The sequence below is a fragment of the Mizuhopecten yessoensis genome, unplaced genomic scaffold (genome assembly GCF_002113885.1).
Source record: "Mizuhopecten yessoensis strain PY_sf001 unplaced genomic scaffold, ASM211388v2 scaffold10771, whole genome shotgun sequence".
Lineage (NCBI taxonomy): Eukaryota > Metazoa > Mollusca > Bivalvia > Pectinida > Pectinidae > Mizuhopecten > Mizuhopecten yessoensis.
Genome location: NW_018408713.1, coordinates 683,132 through 698,035, shown reverse-complemented (window position 1 = coordinate 698,035; position 14,904 = coordinate 683,132). Strand labels below are relative to the sequence as shown.

Genomic DNA, 14,904 nt, shown 5'->3' with positions numbered 1-14,904 from the left:
TGCTATAATGTAAAAATAATAGTTGTGATGGTCGTGTAAAGGTTATGGAATATGTCCTGGGTAAAAGCAGAACAGCCTGATCCATGAGCGCAGCCACTTCTGTTTGAATAAAAAAAAATCCGTTCCTAAAATAGATTGTGATATCACTAGCATATGAACTATAACTTAACTGAATAAGGCTGTAGGCATTGAGGTCATTTTGTCGGTGCGGAGCAGTACAGTGTGGAGTGTGAACGACAAGTGGATAGAATGGCTGCTAACGAATCAATTCGTTTAAGAAGGATACTGATATGTTCTGCTATGATGACCGTCATGACGATTGTCTACCTGTGCTCAAAGGACACCGGGCAATGGTAGGGACTGACGAGTATATAGAATTAAAACCTACTATTTGCCTACAGATAGGAAATCTTAATACATAGGATACAGCAGATATGTGCCATCCATTTGTGTTAGTATATGATATATGCTATGGTATCGTGATCTTTTTCTCAAAATAGGTGGAAGCAATAAAGTTGCTTCGGTGGTGCGACCTGCCGTTTCAATGCCTGGCATTTTCGCGTGTCCGGGAACTCAGCATAATGACATGTGACACTTGGAGGCAATAATACGTTTTTGTCAGTACTTGTTTTAACAAATTTAATGACATTTTTAACCGGCAAAATTTTGTAAAATTACATTAAAGAAAAAGTGTTTTGAACAGGCCAAAATCAGAACTGAACCAGTCACTTTGGCCTGCAGTCAGTTCTTCTTAAAAATCCTAAACACAGTATACAATATTTTATTTTATGTTCATTTTACAGATTTTTAACTGCTTATGACTTTCAGGTCAAAGTGGCAAAACAATTTGAATCAATGCGTAGAAAACATTTTGCATGCTATAGAACCTGGTATAGGGGTATGATATTCTAAATATTGAGAAAACCAACGAGAAGATATTGTCAGTGCCTGACTTCGTATGAGTCAGTCATACAATACCCGTTTCTATTTATTGAAGCACGAACCATTTACTTAAAATAAATCTTAACTGATCATAACATAAGCTTTATGTGCACAAGTACAGGTGTCAATATTACCAATGATAAAATGATAAAAGTGTACATGTATTTCTGATGTGTCCCAATGTAGGCACTATTGAGAAAACATTCAGAATAAAATCCAATTTTTCGACATATCACAACAATATCGACCTCGTTCTGTTAATAATCCTGTAAAATATGTGAAAAATAAATTAAAATGCATTATAACAATTGATTATTACTTCAACAGGATGTACACCGCCATGTTCTTTTTCTTATTTTACTTATATTTTATGCTGGTACAAGATACAAGATACAAGAACTAAAAAGCTTCCAAATTATAAATTGAATTATTTCTATTTAATCGATAATAGCGATATGCATACATCAATTATTTGAAACTGGAGGTGAGCAGGGGATACATAATTGCCCCCGACTATGAATCGTATATTGATGCACGTTATATACAGTCGGGAGCAAACTCAACTTGGTAGCTTAGTGCACTGGAGTTAACACTGAAGTGAACTGGATTTCACATCGATGTGCACTGGAGTTCATATCAATGTCCACTGGAGTTAACTGCAGTTCACAAGGTAATTTTCTTTATCATATTATGTCTAGCCTTTTCATCAGTCTATACATACTATGATTTTCTTCCCTCCCGTCTGCTCAATAAATCAATAGATAAAAAAATATATTAGATATTACCTATTCATATTTACATTTGCATGGCATTGTCACTATAATGTCTCTTTGAAAGCTGTGTCGTTGATGGGACTTTAATTACCATGCATCACGAGACACTATTCTTAGCGTATTAATACAACACTGACCGGAACTACAATATCCAATATAAATAAGCATGACGGCTGCTGAAATATCGCTGGGCATTGTGAGATTTGACAATGTCATTGTACATTAATGTGCAAAATAAAAAACAAAATAAAAAACACTTTTATTACAACGAAAGCAAGACCAAGGTCTGCAATATCGTACAAAATGCACATCGGTTGAAATCACCAATGCCGGCAATGGAAACAATTTTAACGCTCATGCAATTTATCAGAAATATCGTCTGTTACACTGCACTGATCAACAAATTATAAGTTAAAAAAGAACATAAGAGGCAGAGAAAATGTAAATATAAGTATTGAACTGTTTTTGTATGGTATTTATGCGCGCATTATGTTGCTTGCTTGCAAAGCTGTGTCATTCAAATAGATCATAAATACCATACAAAAACAGTTCAATGCTTAAATATACTTAAAATGATTTAACTATAGAGCGTGACGACCTATTAAACTATTACCACATGCACTAACTTGAATCCATGGTACATGTATACACATGTATTGGTGGTTTAAACAGTATTATGTCTACATTAAATATACAAATCTATCATTATACTATTAGTAAAGGATATTGAGTCTTGTTTTTATGTTCATTTTGGAGGGGAATGAAAAGCTTACGTAGATAAAGAAAAAATACTATACATATATGTATTGTCTCATTCATGATAGGTAACAATGTATTGTAGTTACAGGAATGCAGATCTGAATTCGTACAAACCATTTATTTAGAAACAATTGAAAATGCAAATATCCTAATTGACTTTTCTACAGGTAAATTTAACCTGTCTGAACCGTGTAGCTAGCACAGGAAAAACTGGTGTTGAAATGCACTGAGGGTGTGTGTATTACACAAAGTATAGGGTCTGATGTCAAATTACATTTAACTCCTAAACAGACCAGGCAAAATCCGAGTAGAAGGTATGGGGGGTGGGGGAGACAAAGCACCGTATACACACCAGCTGTAGAAATTATGTTTCTCTCTCTTTCCCTCTCCATCTCTGCAAACGGACGGTTGGAGTGTCTTTACCCTAAAAACATCCCTATGTTCCAATGATATGTATTTTCAGGGGGGTGGCATATTTCTTTCAATTGTCTCTTTGTAAATCAGGTTATCAACAAAATTTAGACTTTCTTAAGAAAACCCCCCACTAAAAAACAAACAATATTGATTCTAGAAAGTGTGTAGTTTTCTAGTACGGAATTACATGCTCTCTAAGTCTGTGTTTCTAGTAAAAAAACACACAGGAAAATACATGTACATGTAACTACATGTCTACTATGAAAATAAAATATAAAAATAAATTTCAATAATGTCTAAAAATTTAAGTTTCAAGAGTAGATGATTTATGCATAAAGAATGCCAAAGTGATGTGTATATGTAATTCTCTTTTGAACAAAATGATAGATTTACTATAAATGATAACTACTCCTAGTCCTTGGGTCATTTTTTAGAGAACACATTTTAATGTGTTCTTGATTTAACCTTCTCATAATCCTTCCCGATTTATTTTGAAATTAAAAATTAAATTTCCTAATTGACCTTCTTGTTCTTTAATTGTAACACCTGTGCCTTGTTGTTATGATGGACTACTAAACGTACAGGTACAACGGGCTCTATCATAGTCCTGTGACTCATTAATTGATGCTGGGGTGTGTTATAAACACACAGTTTGTAAACCATTTGAGGGATTAGGTAGTGTGAAACGGTATCGTCTCACGTAGCATACATTTGGTATTTTCCTATATACAGGTAAGGTCTTTCAGATTTCAGATTTCAGTTTTTATTTCCAACACTCAGACACATGAAAATGTGTAACATGAGGTACATGTAGATAAATTCATATATTAAATTTTGACAGGATAGACAGGTGCATGCATGTATACAAGCAAGATTGTATTGAAACTCAGACACATAATATGTGTTACATGAGGAAATAAAGGTGCAGATATGGAAAATTAAGTACAATATACATATTTGTATACACATGCATAACTGAAAGAGTGGACAGTTTAATTTAGAAGCGGTACGGTATAGTAACATGATATGACATACAGTGGAAAATACAAGGCAAACATAAAAAACAACCATACATATAATTCCCAAGTTATTTAACTATTAACAGTTATACATATGCATCATTCACAAAAGAGGAGCCATTTTGGTTAGGAAAATAGATAAACCTGTCAGAACTCGTTGATTGCATAATGATAAAAGACCTTCAAAAATATTTGGGTTTGTGCAATAATAACGAGGAATATATTTGTTACGTAAGGTGGATATAGTTATATTATTGCATTCAAATAGATAATGAAATTCACCCCCGTCACTTTCCGCGCATAGTCGATTATCTCGGGGTATGTTACATGTATACCACCTACATGTTTCAATTGGAAACTTCAAATTCGAAGTGCGCAGTTTTGTTATTTGTGTTCTGATATGTTCTGGCAGATTTAATAAATATTTTTCTAGACCAAGTTCCGTTTTAAATAGAGTGTACAACTGCCCACGATATGAGCTAGTAATGTCATCGAACCAATGCTGTACAAAGTGATCGTTAAGCCGTTGTTTTGTAAAATCCATCAGGCTTCTGTAATTTATTATCAAATATGTAAGAAAATCCCGTTTCATTGAAAATACCTTTTAATGTGTTTGGATGTATGCAAGGTGAGATTTGGTGTCAGTTAGAAAACAATAGGATTTAATTAATGTGAAAATGAACGAATACATAGGAGTGATTTTTGGTGTAAAATTGTATTTATTCATAGAATAGTCTTCATCATAATAATAGGGAATATCAGATTAAATGTCCTTACTTTACATATTATCAAACTACAATACTTATTTTTTTATTTAAGTGTCACATATCGATATACATTGAAACTACAGCAGATTTTACAAAAAGTAAAAGCTATTTCAAAATTTAAATCGATCAGTTATCGACATCCAGCCAAATCTGGCTGATGAGACACTTAAAGTCATTATCACACCTTAAAATAAGTAAAGTCACTAGCACTGTACATAATTATATAAAGTTAAAACATAGGCGTCTGTGATACACATGCTATAGAGCAGCGTCTAAAGTCGATAATACCGACCGGTTTCGACTTTTAACTTAAATTTGTTTACACGACATTCCCAACTTCTCCGTTTTCCTTTTGACCACTAATGTATTTTATAGACTAGTATATTGTGAGCGGTTCCATTAATCCTTAACCAGAGCCTACCGACCTCCACTTTCTGTTCCACGTCACAGGGACTCCAACCAAGATCGCCACTTGTGGCGAGATTGGACGAATTTCTTCCGGTATCGAAGAAGTAGCGGTACGCTTTATTATTATTTCTCTGGTCAAGGTTGTAACATCATTATACCATTGTTGAATAAATTGGTCATGTAAGCTTGTTTTCAATGAATGTTTCAAAAATATATAAGTTCAGCCCGAGTTACTTGTAGTATTTCATTAATATAATGTATTCCTATTAAAATGACAAGGAAGGGTCATTTCACGTTATCTGTATATCATATTTTACACATTACTCCATTATTTATGCAGTATAATGGTAAACACATATTCAAAGTAGTTTCATTAAAATATTATTATTCCATATATACCACATGCCTACGGTTCTATTAACCAAAACTTTATGACGGTATATGGTACGAATTGTTTTCTTCAATTTTATCTTACGAAGTATATTCCTGTAAAGTATAGAATACATGTATGTCTCAGTAGATTAGAATACTTGTTTGCATTCATTGAGACTGCAAGAAAAAGAAATGTTCCTTCAGAACAAAGACATTGTAAGGAATGTACCTCCACAGACATGTTAACTTGGAGTAAATTTCAAAATCTAAGAGTGCGGTTTTCCGACTATTCAGTTGGTAAGTGTCAAATATAGTAAACAGCTATGTATATTACGGAAGTTTATCTTTGAAACTTTTAGAACCTCTTAGTTGATTATATTGTGTATTATGTACATCATCTCTATACATTCTCTATACATCTTTTTTTTGTACATCATGTACCACATATAAGGGCCAATAGCCCAAGCTTTGAATAAATGTTGACAATATTGACATTTGTGATATTATGGTAAGTGAAAATTATAATTATCTTTCCTATCTAAAGTGTATGTCCACACAAAATCAGCTTGAGATTGAAATTTTGCAGACATAACTATAAAATAAAGGAAATGTAAAAACAACATTCAGTCAACTGTTATTGTATCAGATGAAATTTATAGACATGCATTGCAGAATTTTAAACCATCTTTGATATTAAGATTAGTTAATGAATCTTTACTTGATCAACAATAATTTAATATTTTAATAACATGTAGGCGGCTAGTACTGTACCTGTTATAATATCTGTAAAATTATTTTTCAGGTTAAATAATGTATCCTTTTTTTTTTAATATTCATATTTCATCTACTACCATGTGTCATTATAATTTTTTACAAAGAAAATGGAATATTTCTCTGATTAAAGTAGACATAAGTTCTTAATTATAACATGTATTACAATACCATCTACATCATTTTGAAACAGACTATAACCAAATTGTGATCAGGTGTGAAAATTGAAATGTACGCTAGGTGAGACTAGGTATTTTAGCAATGTATGCTAGGTGAGACTAGGTATTTTAGAAATGTATGCTAGGTGAGACTAGGTATTTTAGAAATGTATGCTAGGTGAGACTAGGTATTTTAGAAATGTATGCTAGGTGAGACTAGGTATTTTAGAAATGTATGCTAGGTGAGACTAGGTATTTTAGAAATGTATGCTAGGTGAGACTAGGTATTTTAGAAATGTATGCTAGGTGAGACTAGGTATTTTAGAAATGTATGCTAGGTGAGACTAAACCTGTGAAACACTACTATAGAGTCATAGTCACTGTTTTGAAATAGAGTTGTGCCCGAGACTGTCATTTTACCAGATGACAAAGGGACAGCCACGGTATCTTACACCTGTAACCATGTACTGATTTACCTGTGTATATCTATTGGACAGACAAGTGGCTTGATTAATTGACAAGATCAATTGCCTTCACACAAGGTGTTTATATTAGGTACAGCCCAGCAGAATCCCATGTGACCACATGTGAATAGTCAGTGGGTGTAATTGCCCATATATTCTCAGGTAGATATAATATTGAAAAGAAAAATATGTGTCAGTGGGTGGCTACATTGTCCTAGCAACCATCTTTAATCTGCCACTGAAGTAAAGTTGTAACTGTATGCACCCTGCAACTATGAATTTTGTCATCATTTTAACAAGTGGCAATTTATTAATGTACCACCAGGCCAGCAGTATACATGTACCTGCTACGTTGGTGTGGTATCCAGAGGAGGGGGTGGTGGTTGGGAGATGTATTTTCTTTTTCAACCATCAGCATGTACATGTACCTGACGTGTATACATATATAACAAAGAAATTAAAATCAGACTAACTCAATTTTTTTTCTTAATTTTCCTATAAGAAGGCAGTTTGGGATTAACAAACTTAAAATTAATTACACATCTTTAGTTTGATCTTTACCTTTATATATATAGTGCCATATGCCATGATATAAGATTTTTCTGAAATTTTATCTTTTCTTGACTTATACATTGTATGTATTACTCTATTGATGTCGTGTTATAGAGACACCTTGCATAAAAAGTATAAAATTATAGGAAAACTTACCACATTTACCCATATCACATAACTGATACTGATCCCCCATCCTGACACTACAACATTGAGATAGGAAATGAGATGTGAATTTAAACTATGATAAAGTGTACTTTTAAACTTTTTCCTCCAAAATAGTACAGCTAACTTTAGATTTTCTATAGTGACCAGAGATATTGTACAAATTATCTTTGTACATTTATATGTTCAGTTGAAATTTTAAGTAATCAAAAAACAAAATATATGTGTATCGTTAATTTGATATGAAGAAATATTCAGTTGAATGATTCTTTCTTTCTCTTTCAATTCTCATATCACAAAGGAACCCATTTCATTATTAACAATTATTGAAATATGTACTTCAATCTTTTAAACTTTTCTAAACACTGTAGTACACTTACCAAGTTAAGTAACTTTGCTCCCAACTGTATGTGTGCGGGTTTTAATATTTACTGTCCCTTCCATGTCTCTTGACATACGTACAAAAACGTATGTATTTAAACCCAATTTATTATTATTGCTTATTTTGCAAATGCAAAAAGCCAAATACTCGTCCAAAAGTAATTTTCATTGTTATGCAACAGGATGTGTTCATAAGAAACCTGTGTAATCGACGCTGCTGAAGCATGAACTCAGATATGCATATGGAAAGCTTTTAACAAGTTATTTGCCGACGACATTCCGTCTCAAACAGTTAAGGTACCTGCTCGCTCAAATATTATTCAAAACCAGAATTTGAAAAAATAACAGTTCGCTCACGATTAAAACTTAATGTATTCCTTTGAGGAAAATCATCATTTTTTTTATCAATTCCAAAATGAAGTAAGTATTTACAATCCAGAATTGGAAGTAACAGCACAAAAACCTTTTATAATAAACAAAATTAAAACCAAAACATGAATGTTGGATTTAAATTTCGTCCAACTAATAAAATATCAAACCGCTGGAAAATAGTGAGAGGAAAATTTCGCAAAAAAATATTTTATCTTTGGTAAGAAGAAATGGAAAAACCAAATTAGCAGCACGATCAAGTATGAGATTAGCATTCGAACTCTTTTTTTAGACACAATACCCTTGACGAACGCTAACTATGGAGACATGGGTTTCATACTGCAGGTTTTTTTCCCGATCATTTACTGTAAATAGACCCATTAAATGGTAACGCTCAAAGATAAAAAGATTGTAAAGAGCAAGCATGTCGATAAATGAATGATTTTTATGTTATACAGGTTCATTCAAGCAGAATTTCCGTATTTGAAGGACGAATACGAGTATGATGTACGCCGGACCTTGTCACTGCAAGCTTTGGATCGACTAGATACGTATATGAACTACACAGACTTCGAAGACTTCCTGTCGTTAGTGAACATCACCACATCAATGGTTAGCATAAGGAACAACAAGTCTGACGTCAGAATCGGAGATGACATCACGATCGACATTGTATTGTACAACGGAAGAGGACTACGGGCAACACGCGGAGGTGACATGCTCAGGGTGTGGCTACGAGAACATTCCCTGAAAGCTTCTGTTTCCGGTTATGTGATTGACCATGACAACGGGTCCTACACGGGAGTTGTCAAAGCTATGTGGGCCGGCAATCCAGAGCTAATGTTTTCTATTGGAAATACCAAAGAACACGTCGGAATTTATATGAATATGGTACATAAATATGGTTTGACAACTTTCCTCAGAGCAGGATTTAAAAAACAAAATGTGACAGAGTCAAGTTTATGTAGCGTTGTACCAAATATTCCTAACGTGACGGATTACTGTAACTTTACAGCCCAGAATTATAACTTCTCATTTTTCTGTGGTAAACCGAAAAAACTAGGTTGTGAAGATTGGGCTGTGTATGAACATACCTCTACACACCCTTGGAACGCGAAGCAAAAAATATTATTCTTGTAAGTATATTTATTTTTTATTTCAACGTTTATGTGACACAAATTAAGAACTATATATCATCTAGATTTACACGGTACGTTGCTCCATCAAAGATGATGATTATGCAACAGTTTCAACAGGAAATAGTTCAAAACAGAATATTTAGATAAGAACAAAAAGATGAAAATGAACATATCAACTAAGATATGTTATAAATAAATAGAAAAAGAAAACAGTTAAAAACAAACTTGTTACATGGAGTATTTCTGTAGCCGTGCTATCTACATGTAGGTGTATTTTACCTTGATGATTTATATTAACCGATCGTGAACCGAGCCTCTCTTGGTATTTACATCCCTACTTAACTCATCTAGGGTCTCATTGATTCGATATACACATACTTATTCAGCAAATATTGTTTCCGTAATAAATTTTCAATGTTGATGGACAAACATACACCGGGTTTTTGGGAATGCAGACAACTTGCTAGCATTTTGGTCACCATCAAGATATTAATTGCAAATGATCAACTTCCAGTTGTGATATAGATATCGACAATTTGTTAATTATCTTACCTTGTGGTTTTGTTTTCACTTGGGTTCGACCCTGATTTATTTGGCAGGTATCTTCGATAGAGCTGGGGTGACATGTACGGCAATAAACGTAAATTCATTGTCCTGGTAAAATGATCTCAGCGAAAACGTCGGTAGTTAATATTTTACGCTAGATTCTTCGGCTACGCGTTTGAAATGCGTTTTTTTTTCACTTTGTTATTCTAAAATTTTCTTCAATAATCAAACAACCCTTTCCAATTCTAACGCAAAGGATTAACTCGTTTAAGAAGTTGTGCTCAAACTCTCTGTGGACATGGTTGTTGTCATCTTGACGTCATATTCGAAAGCGACGATAGGATAATCATAGCATAGCAAGCCCATGCTTTACAAAACACTAACACTAGGAGCGTCTTCCGCTTTCATTTTATTTCAAAAAGAAGCATGTTCATAAACATTTCTTTCATGCTTTTTGCAATTCTTTAAATCTCCATTTTGAACATTATGGAAAGTTCGCAATAGAGTAGTTCCGTTGAACCGGACAATTTGTGTTGTGTTGTATCTGGGATATATTATTCATTCTAATCGTAGCCAATAATACTCGAAATATAAATACTACAAATTTCGAACCTTTCTCGGTTCATTAGCCCTTTAATAATAAATACAAAAACTGCGAAATTAAAACGATGTGATATGTCAATAATATAAGGTAAAACTGACAGGCATTGCTAAATCGACGACAAATGTATCAAGATGTTGTTTGATAACTATTTTATGTTTGGATTTTCAATTGTTTTTTTGTTCTCGGTCTGGCCAATGATAACACATTGAATGCAAATGTGTCCGGATAATTATACCAGCATGATATCTGCCAAGGTCACAAATGCAGTAAATGAGTTAAAATATCAATAACATTGTTTTTCCTGTAAATCTGCTCTTTGTTTCATGAAAAAATATTGCTCTCATATATTGTATGAATACATTCAAATGTTATTCATCATCAAATCAAAACATGGACTTTTTGTGAAAATTGTTTTGTTATGTATAATTGTGTTGCAAGGGGAAAAATACAATTAAAATTATCCTATGTTTCAGAAACTATAAGTATTTCAAGAAAAGTGTAGGGAAGCTGACCATATTAGCTGGTAAGTACTGTAGTGATACGTACGGGGCCAAGGGCCACATAGTTCTCTGAGCATATGACTGAAGTGCTTGAAACTGCTGAATCCTGTAATCAGGTCCCAAAAACAAGAGACCTTGCATCAAGTCTGTTATAAAATTTAACAATGACATTTTTCTTTCCAAATCTAGAAATGTGTCTATAAGACACGGATGCCGCGCTCCCTGTTTGACCATAAAGGCAAGGTCAAAGGTCAAGGTCATCAATTCCGTCATTTGTCAAGTTTAAAGGGTCAAAGATCACGGAAAAACCAGGGTGGGAGAGGCGGGGTGTAATTATGTGAGTGTCGTTTTGTGCAACAGGTGCCTGATAATACTGACAGCTCTAAATAACACACTTTCGTTATAGTTGCAAAAGTTCAATTGCTTCGAAAATGCTCTGGACACCAGTTCATCTGGTACAACCACACTTTATTGATTTGTTTGTTATCTATACTAGCCGGCGAGCGTTTGTTACACACACGTCTGATGAACACTCAGATTATCCGAATATAATTTTACAATTTCATTTAACTATGAAAACAGAGAAGTATTAATTGTGTTTGCTAGACGTTGAACAAGAAAACATTAACTTCCTTGATATGCACCGTCCGTCAAAAGCTGTTTTATTAAGAATCGGGTCGAAATAGGTCGCATGTGCACATGCCATGCCGAGACAATATTTGCATTAGGGCTATTTGTAATACGGACTAAATGACTTTCGCATGGTAGAAGCTTTAAATACTGTTATTATGTTAGTTACAGAAAAATATATGTCAAACGATTCAACCTGCCGTTACGTTTTGTTATCAAATACAGGAACTACATCTTCAATTGATAATCATCATATCATTCATCCCCCTCCTTTCCCACCTCAATCCCGTTCAGAGACTGTCAAATTTTGGAATTAATAACTTTATCCCGACTACGCTTATCTGCTGACACTCTCAGTTTACAGGTTTAAACTTCGCCCTGGTCAAATCAAAACACACCCACCATCGTGTCTCTATCTATATAACTACATTTTCATTTCAATATTAAATTGGTTGGGGTTTTTTTGTGTGTTTTTTTATCAACTCCAGCAGCAATGGAAAGTTCCCATAGGGAATTGGGGTACCCCTGGGAATATATGGGAATATATGTTTAACTCGCATAGGATTATTTCCAGCAACCGCAAGCTGTCTAATACGTATATGTGTAGGCCCTGAGGCAAAATCACAAAGTAGATATATGGTAAAGTATTTCCCTATACTCATTTTTTTCTCTCTGATGATTTAGGCACAGCAGTACTCAAGCTGCAGTGTAAAAGTCCCATATACAAATATCTCCAACATATGTTCCATTTGTAGTAACAATTGAAAGCAAATAAACTTAAAGTAAAATAGATGTTGAATAAGAAAACTTATTGATGCAAGCGTCAAAGTTGGATCGCAAACAATACCGTACATGATAACATAGAGAAAGAAACATGTAATATTAAATTGGAATATTAATTATGAAATGTGAAAATATGTTGATATGAAATAACACCAGATCCAGTCAATACGTTTTGGATCAAATATGATATTGTTTTCAGTTTTTGCAATAAACATCAATGGATGATCCATGGATATTAGAATAAAATATTAGGTCATGTGGTGATAGCATTATCTCGACAGTAGAAAAATGTGTATTGCAGGTGTTTTCCCGACGTCTTTAACAACGTTATGAAATTATCTGATTTCAACATTTATACAACGTTATACAAACGTTGTCCCACCGTGGTACAACAACAAAGACGATCTATTTCGTGTCCTTCATATTCTCTATTTTGATTCTGCAACAATAAGATATATGTATTTTTAGGAAAAGATTCTATGTAATTAATGAATAATCACGTCGAATTGTAGAAGTGTTTTCTTTTCTATCGGATGTTAATGTAGAAGATATCGACTTTGTTAACATGAATACTTTATTAACAATAAAGTAATAGCAGTATAACATTTTTTTCCGAAACATTATATTTGTCAATATCGATTGATTAAGCGTATGGTAAAGTGACACACGTCAACATATGTCCACATGGTGACACAACACGTCAACATATTTTCAGGGCGCGGACAGAAAGTTCGCACAATCAAAGTTCATGGAGAACTTCACAGCTTCTTTAAGTCCCTGTTTTTATTTGAATGTTTTTTTCCATTTTTCGACTCAGATTCTGGTGCTGCAGGAGAATCGAATGTATCCTGTCATAACGTCAGCAGTACCATAACATGGCAGACCACCAATCCGACAGGCTACCTCTACAACGGTAATTGGCGATCGCTGATATGTAAATCAACACTCTCATGGAAGTACGACTCCTACGCCAAGTGTCTAGAGGACCGCCCTGTACTTATTACAGGTGATTCTACCACAAGAAACTGGTACTCGCCTTTAACCGCACTGTTAAAGTTACGCGTATTCGTTGGTCGCCATGAAATCAAGGATAAAGCATGGCAAAAATTTGCTGAAGCAGAAAATAAAAAGAAATCATTATCGACGTTCTGGTCACCACACGAAATCCCGTTCTTCAGCTACGAACAGGACAAACGCAACTTTCGAACTGTAGCATCAAGAATAGACGATTTGCCTGGAAACAAAAGTGCTGTTGTTTTATTACATTGGTTCGGTCATATGGCAAGGACAACTCCGAAACATTACAGGAAGCATATAACGAGTGCTAAACACGCCATATTACGACTGTTGAAACGTTCTCCTCGTTCAAGCATTCTGATAAAGGGTCCTCACTCTTTCACGTACACTAATTTTCTCGAACCCCTAGATTACATCGGTAGAATCTACGGACAGATACTGTACGAAGAATTCAAAGATTTACAAGACAAGGTTTATTATATAGATCAGTGGGATGCAACAGTAGGAAATGAAAATTTAGACATACACCCACATCATTCCTTTGATCTGGTTATGACCAATTTTGTATTTTCATTTATTTGTAAGTAACCATTTGATACGTACGGTGGTACATTTAGGACATGCACAATACCATTTTCTACATTAATTATCTCGAGCGCTCGACTTATAATCTCAAACGCTCGACATAGTATCTCGAGCGCTGACATAAAAGTCGAGCGCTCGAGATAATTAATTTATAAAAGGATATTATGCATGTATCGTAGATACGTCATGTCTACCAGCGGATTATTGAAAATGTTAAAACAACCGCCCGTTGAAGTAACGCATACAAGAACAACCCGTTTCCATAGATGAGAGAAGATTTAAAACTTCACTAAAATGTAAAAAGAAATTGTATGTAAAATTGACAAAATGTATTGAGAATGATATTATATCATTAACCTAGTAACTCGCAATCATACTCGGGGTTAAATAGGTGCGATGTGCAATAAACTACCACCCTCACTGTAAAAATACTGACATTAAACTGCAGTATGAAAATAACCACCATCCTCATTACCAAAGTATTGACATATACCTAAATTAAGACAAGAACCACCATCCTCACTACCAAAGCATTGACATATACCTATATTAAGACAAGAGCCTCCATCCTCACTACCAAAGCATTGACATATACCTATATTAAGACAAGAGCCTCCATCCTCACTACCAAAGCATTGACATATACCTAAATTAAGACAAGAGCCACCATCCTCACTACCAAAGTATTGACATATACCTAAATTAAGACAAGAACCACCACTCTCACTAACAAATACTATGAAATTTAGCTACAGTATGACAAGAACGACAAACCTAACGACCAAC

General features: G+C 34.1%; 1 protein-coding gene across 1 annotated transcript; it reads left to right on the top strand.

Annotated features, from left to right (window-relative positions):
- Positions 1-203: 203 nt before the first annotated feature.
- On the top strand, positions 204-14,166 carry LOC110462279 (NXPE family member 3-like). Its single transcript, XM_021516188.1, has 4 exons — positions 204-353; positions 8,773-9,450; positions 11,077-11,126; positions 13,334-14,166. The coding sequence occupies exons 1-4, from the start codon at positions 250-252 to the stop codon at positions 14,119-14,121; spliced, it is 1,620 nt and encodes a 539-aa protein (XP_021371863.1). The 5' UTR covers positions 204-249; the 3' UTR covers positions 14,122-14,166.
- The last annotated feature ends 738 nt before the right edge of the window (positions 14,167-14,904 follow it).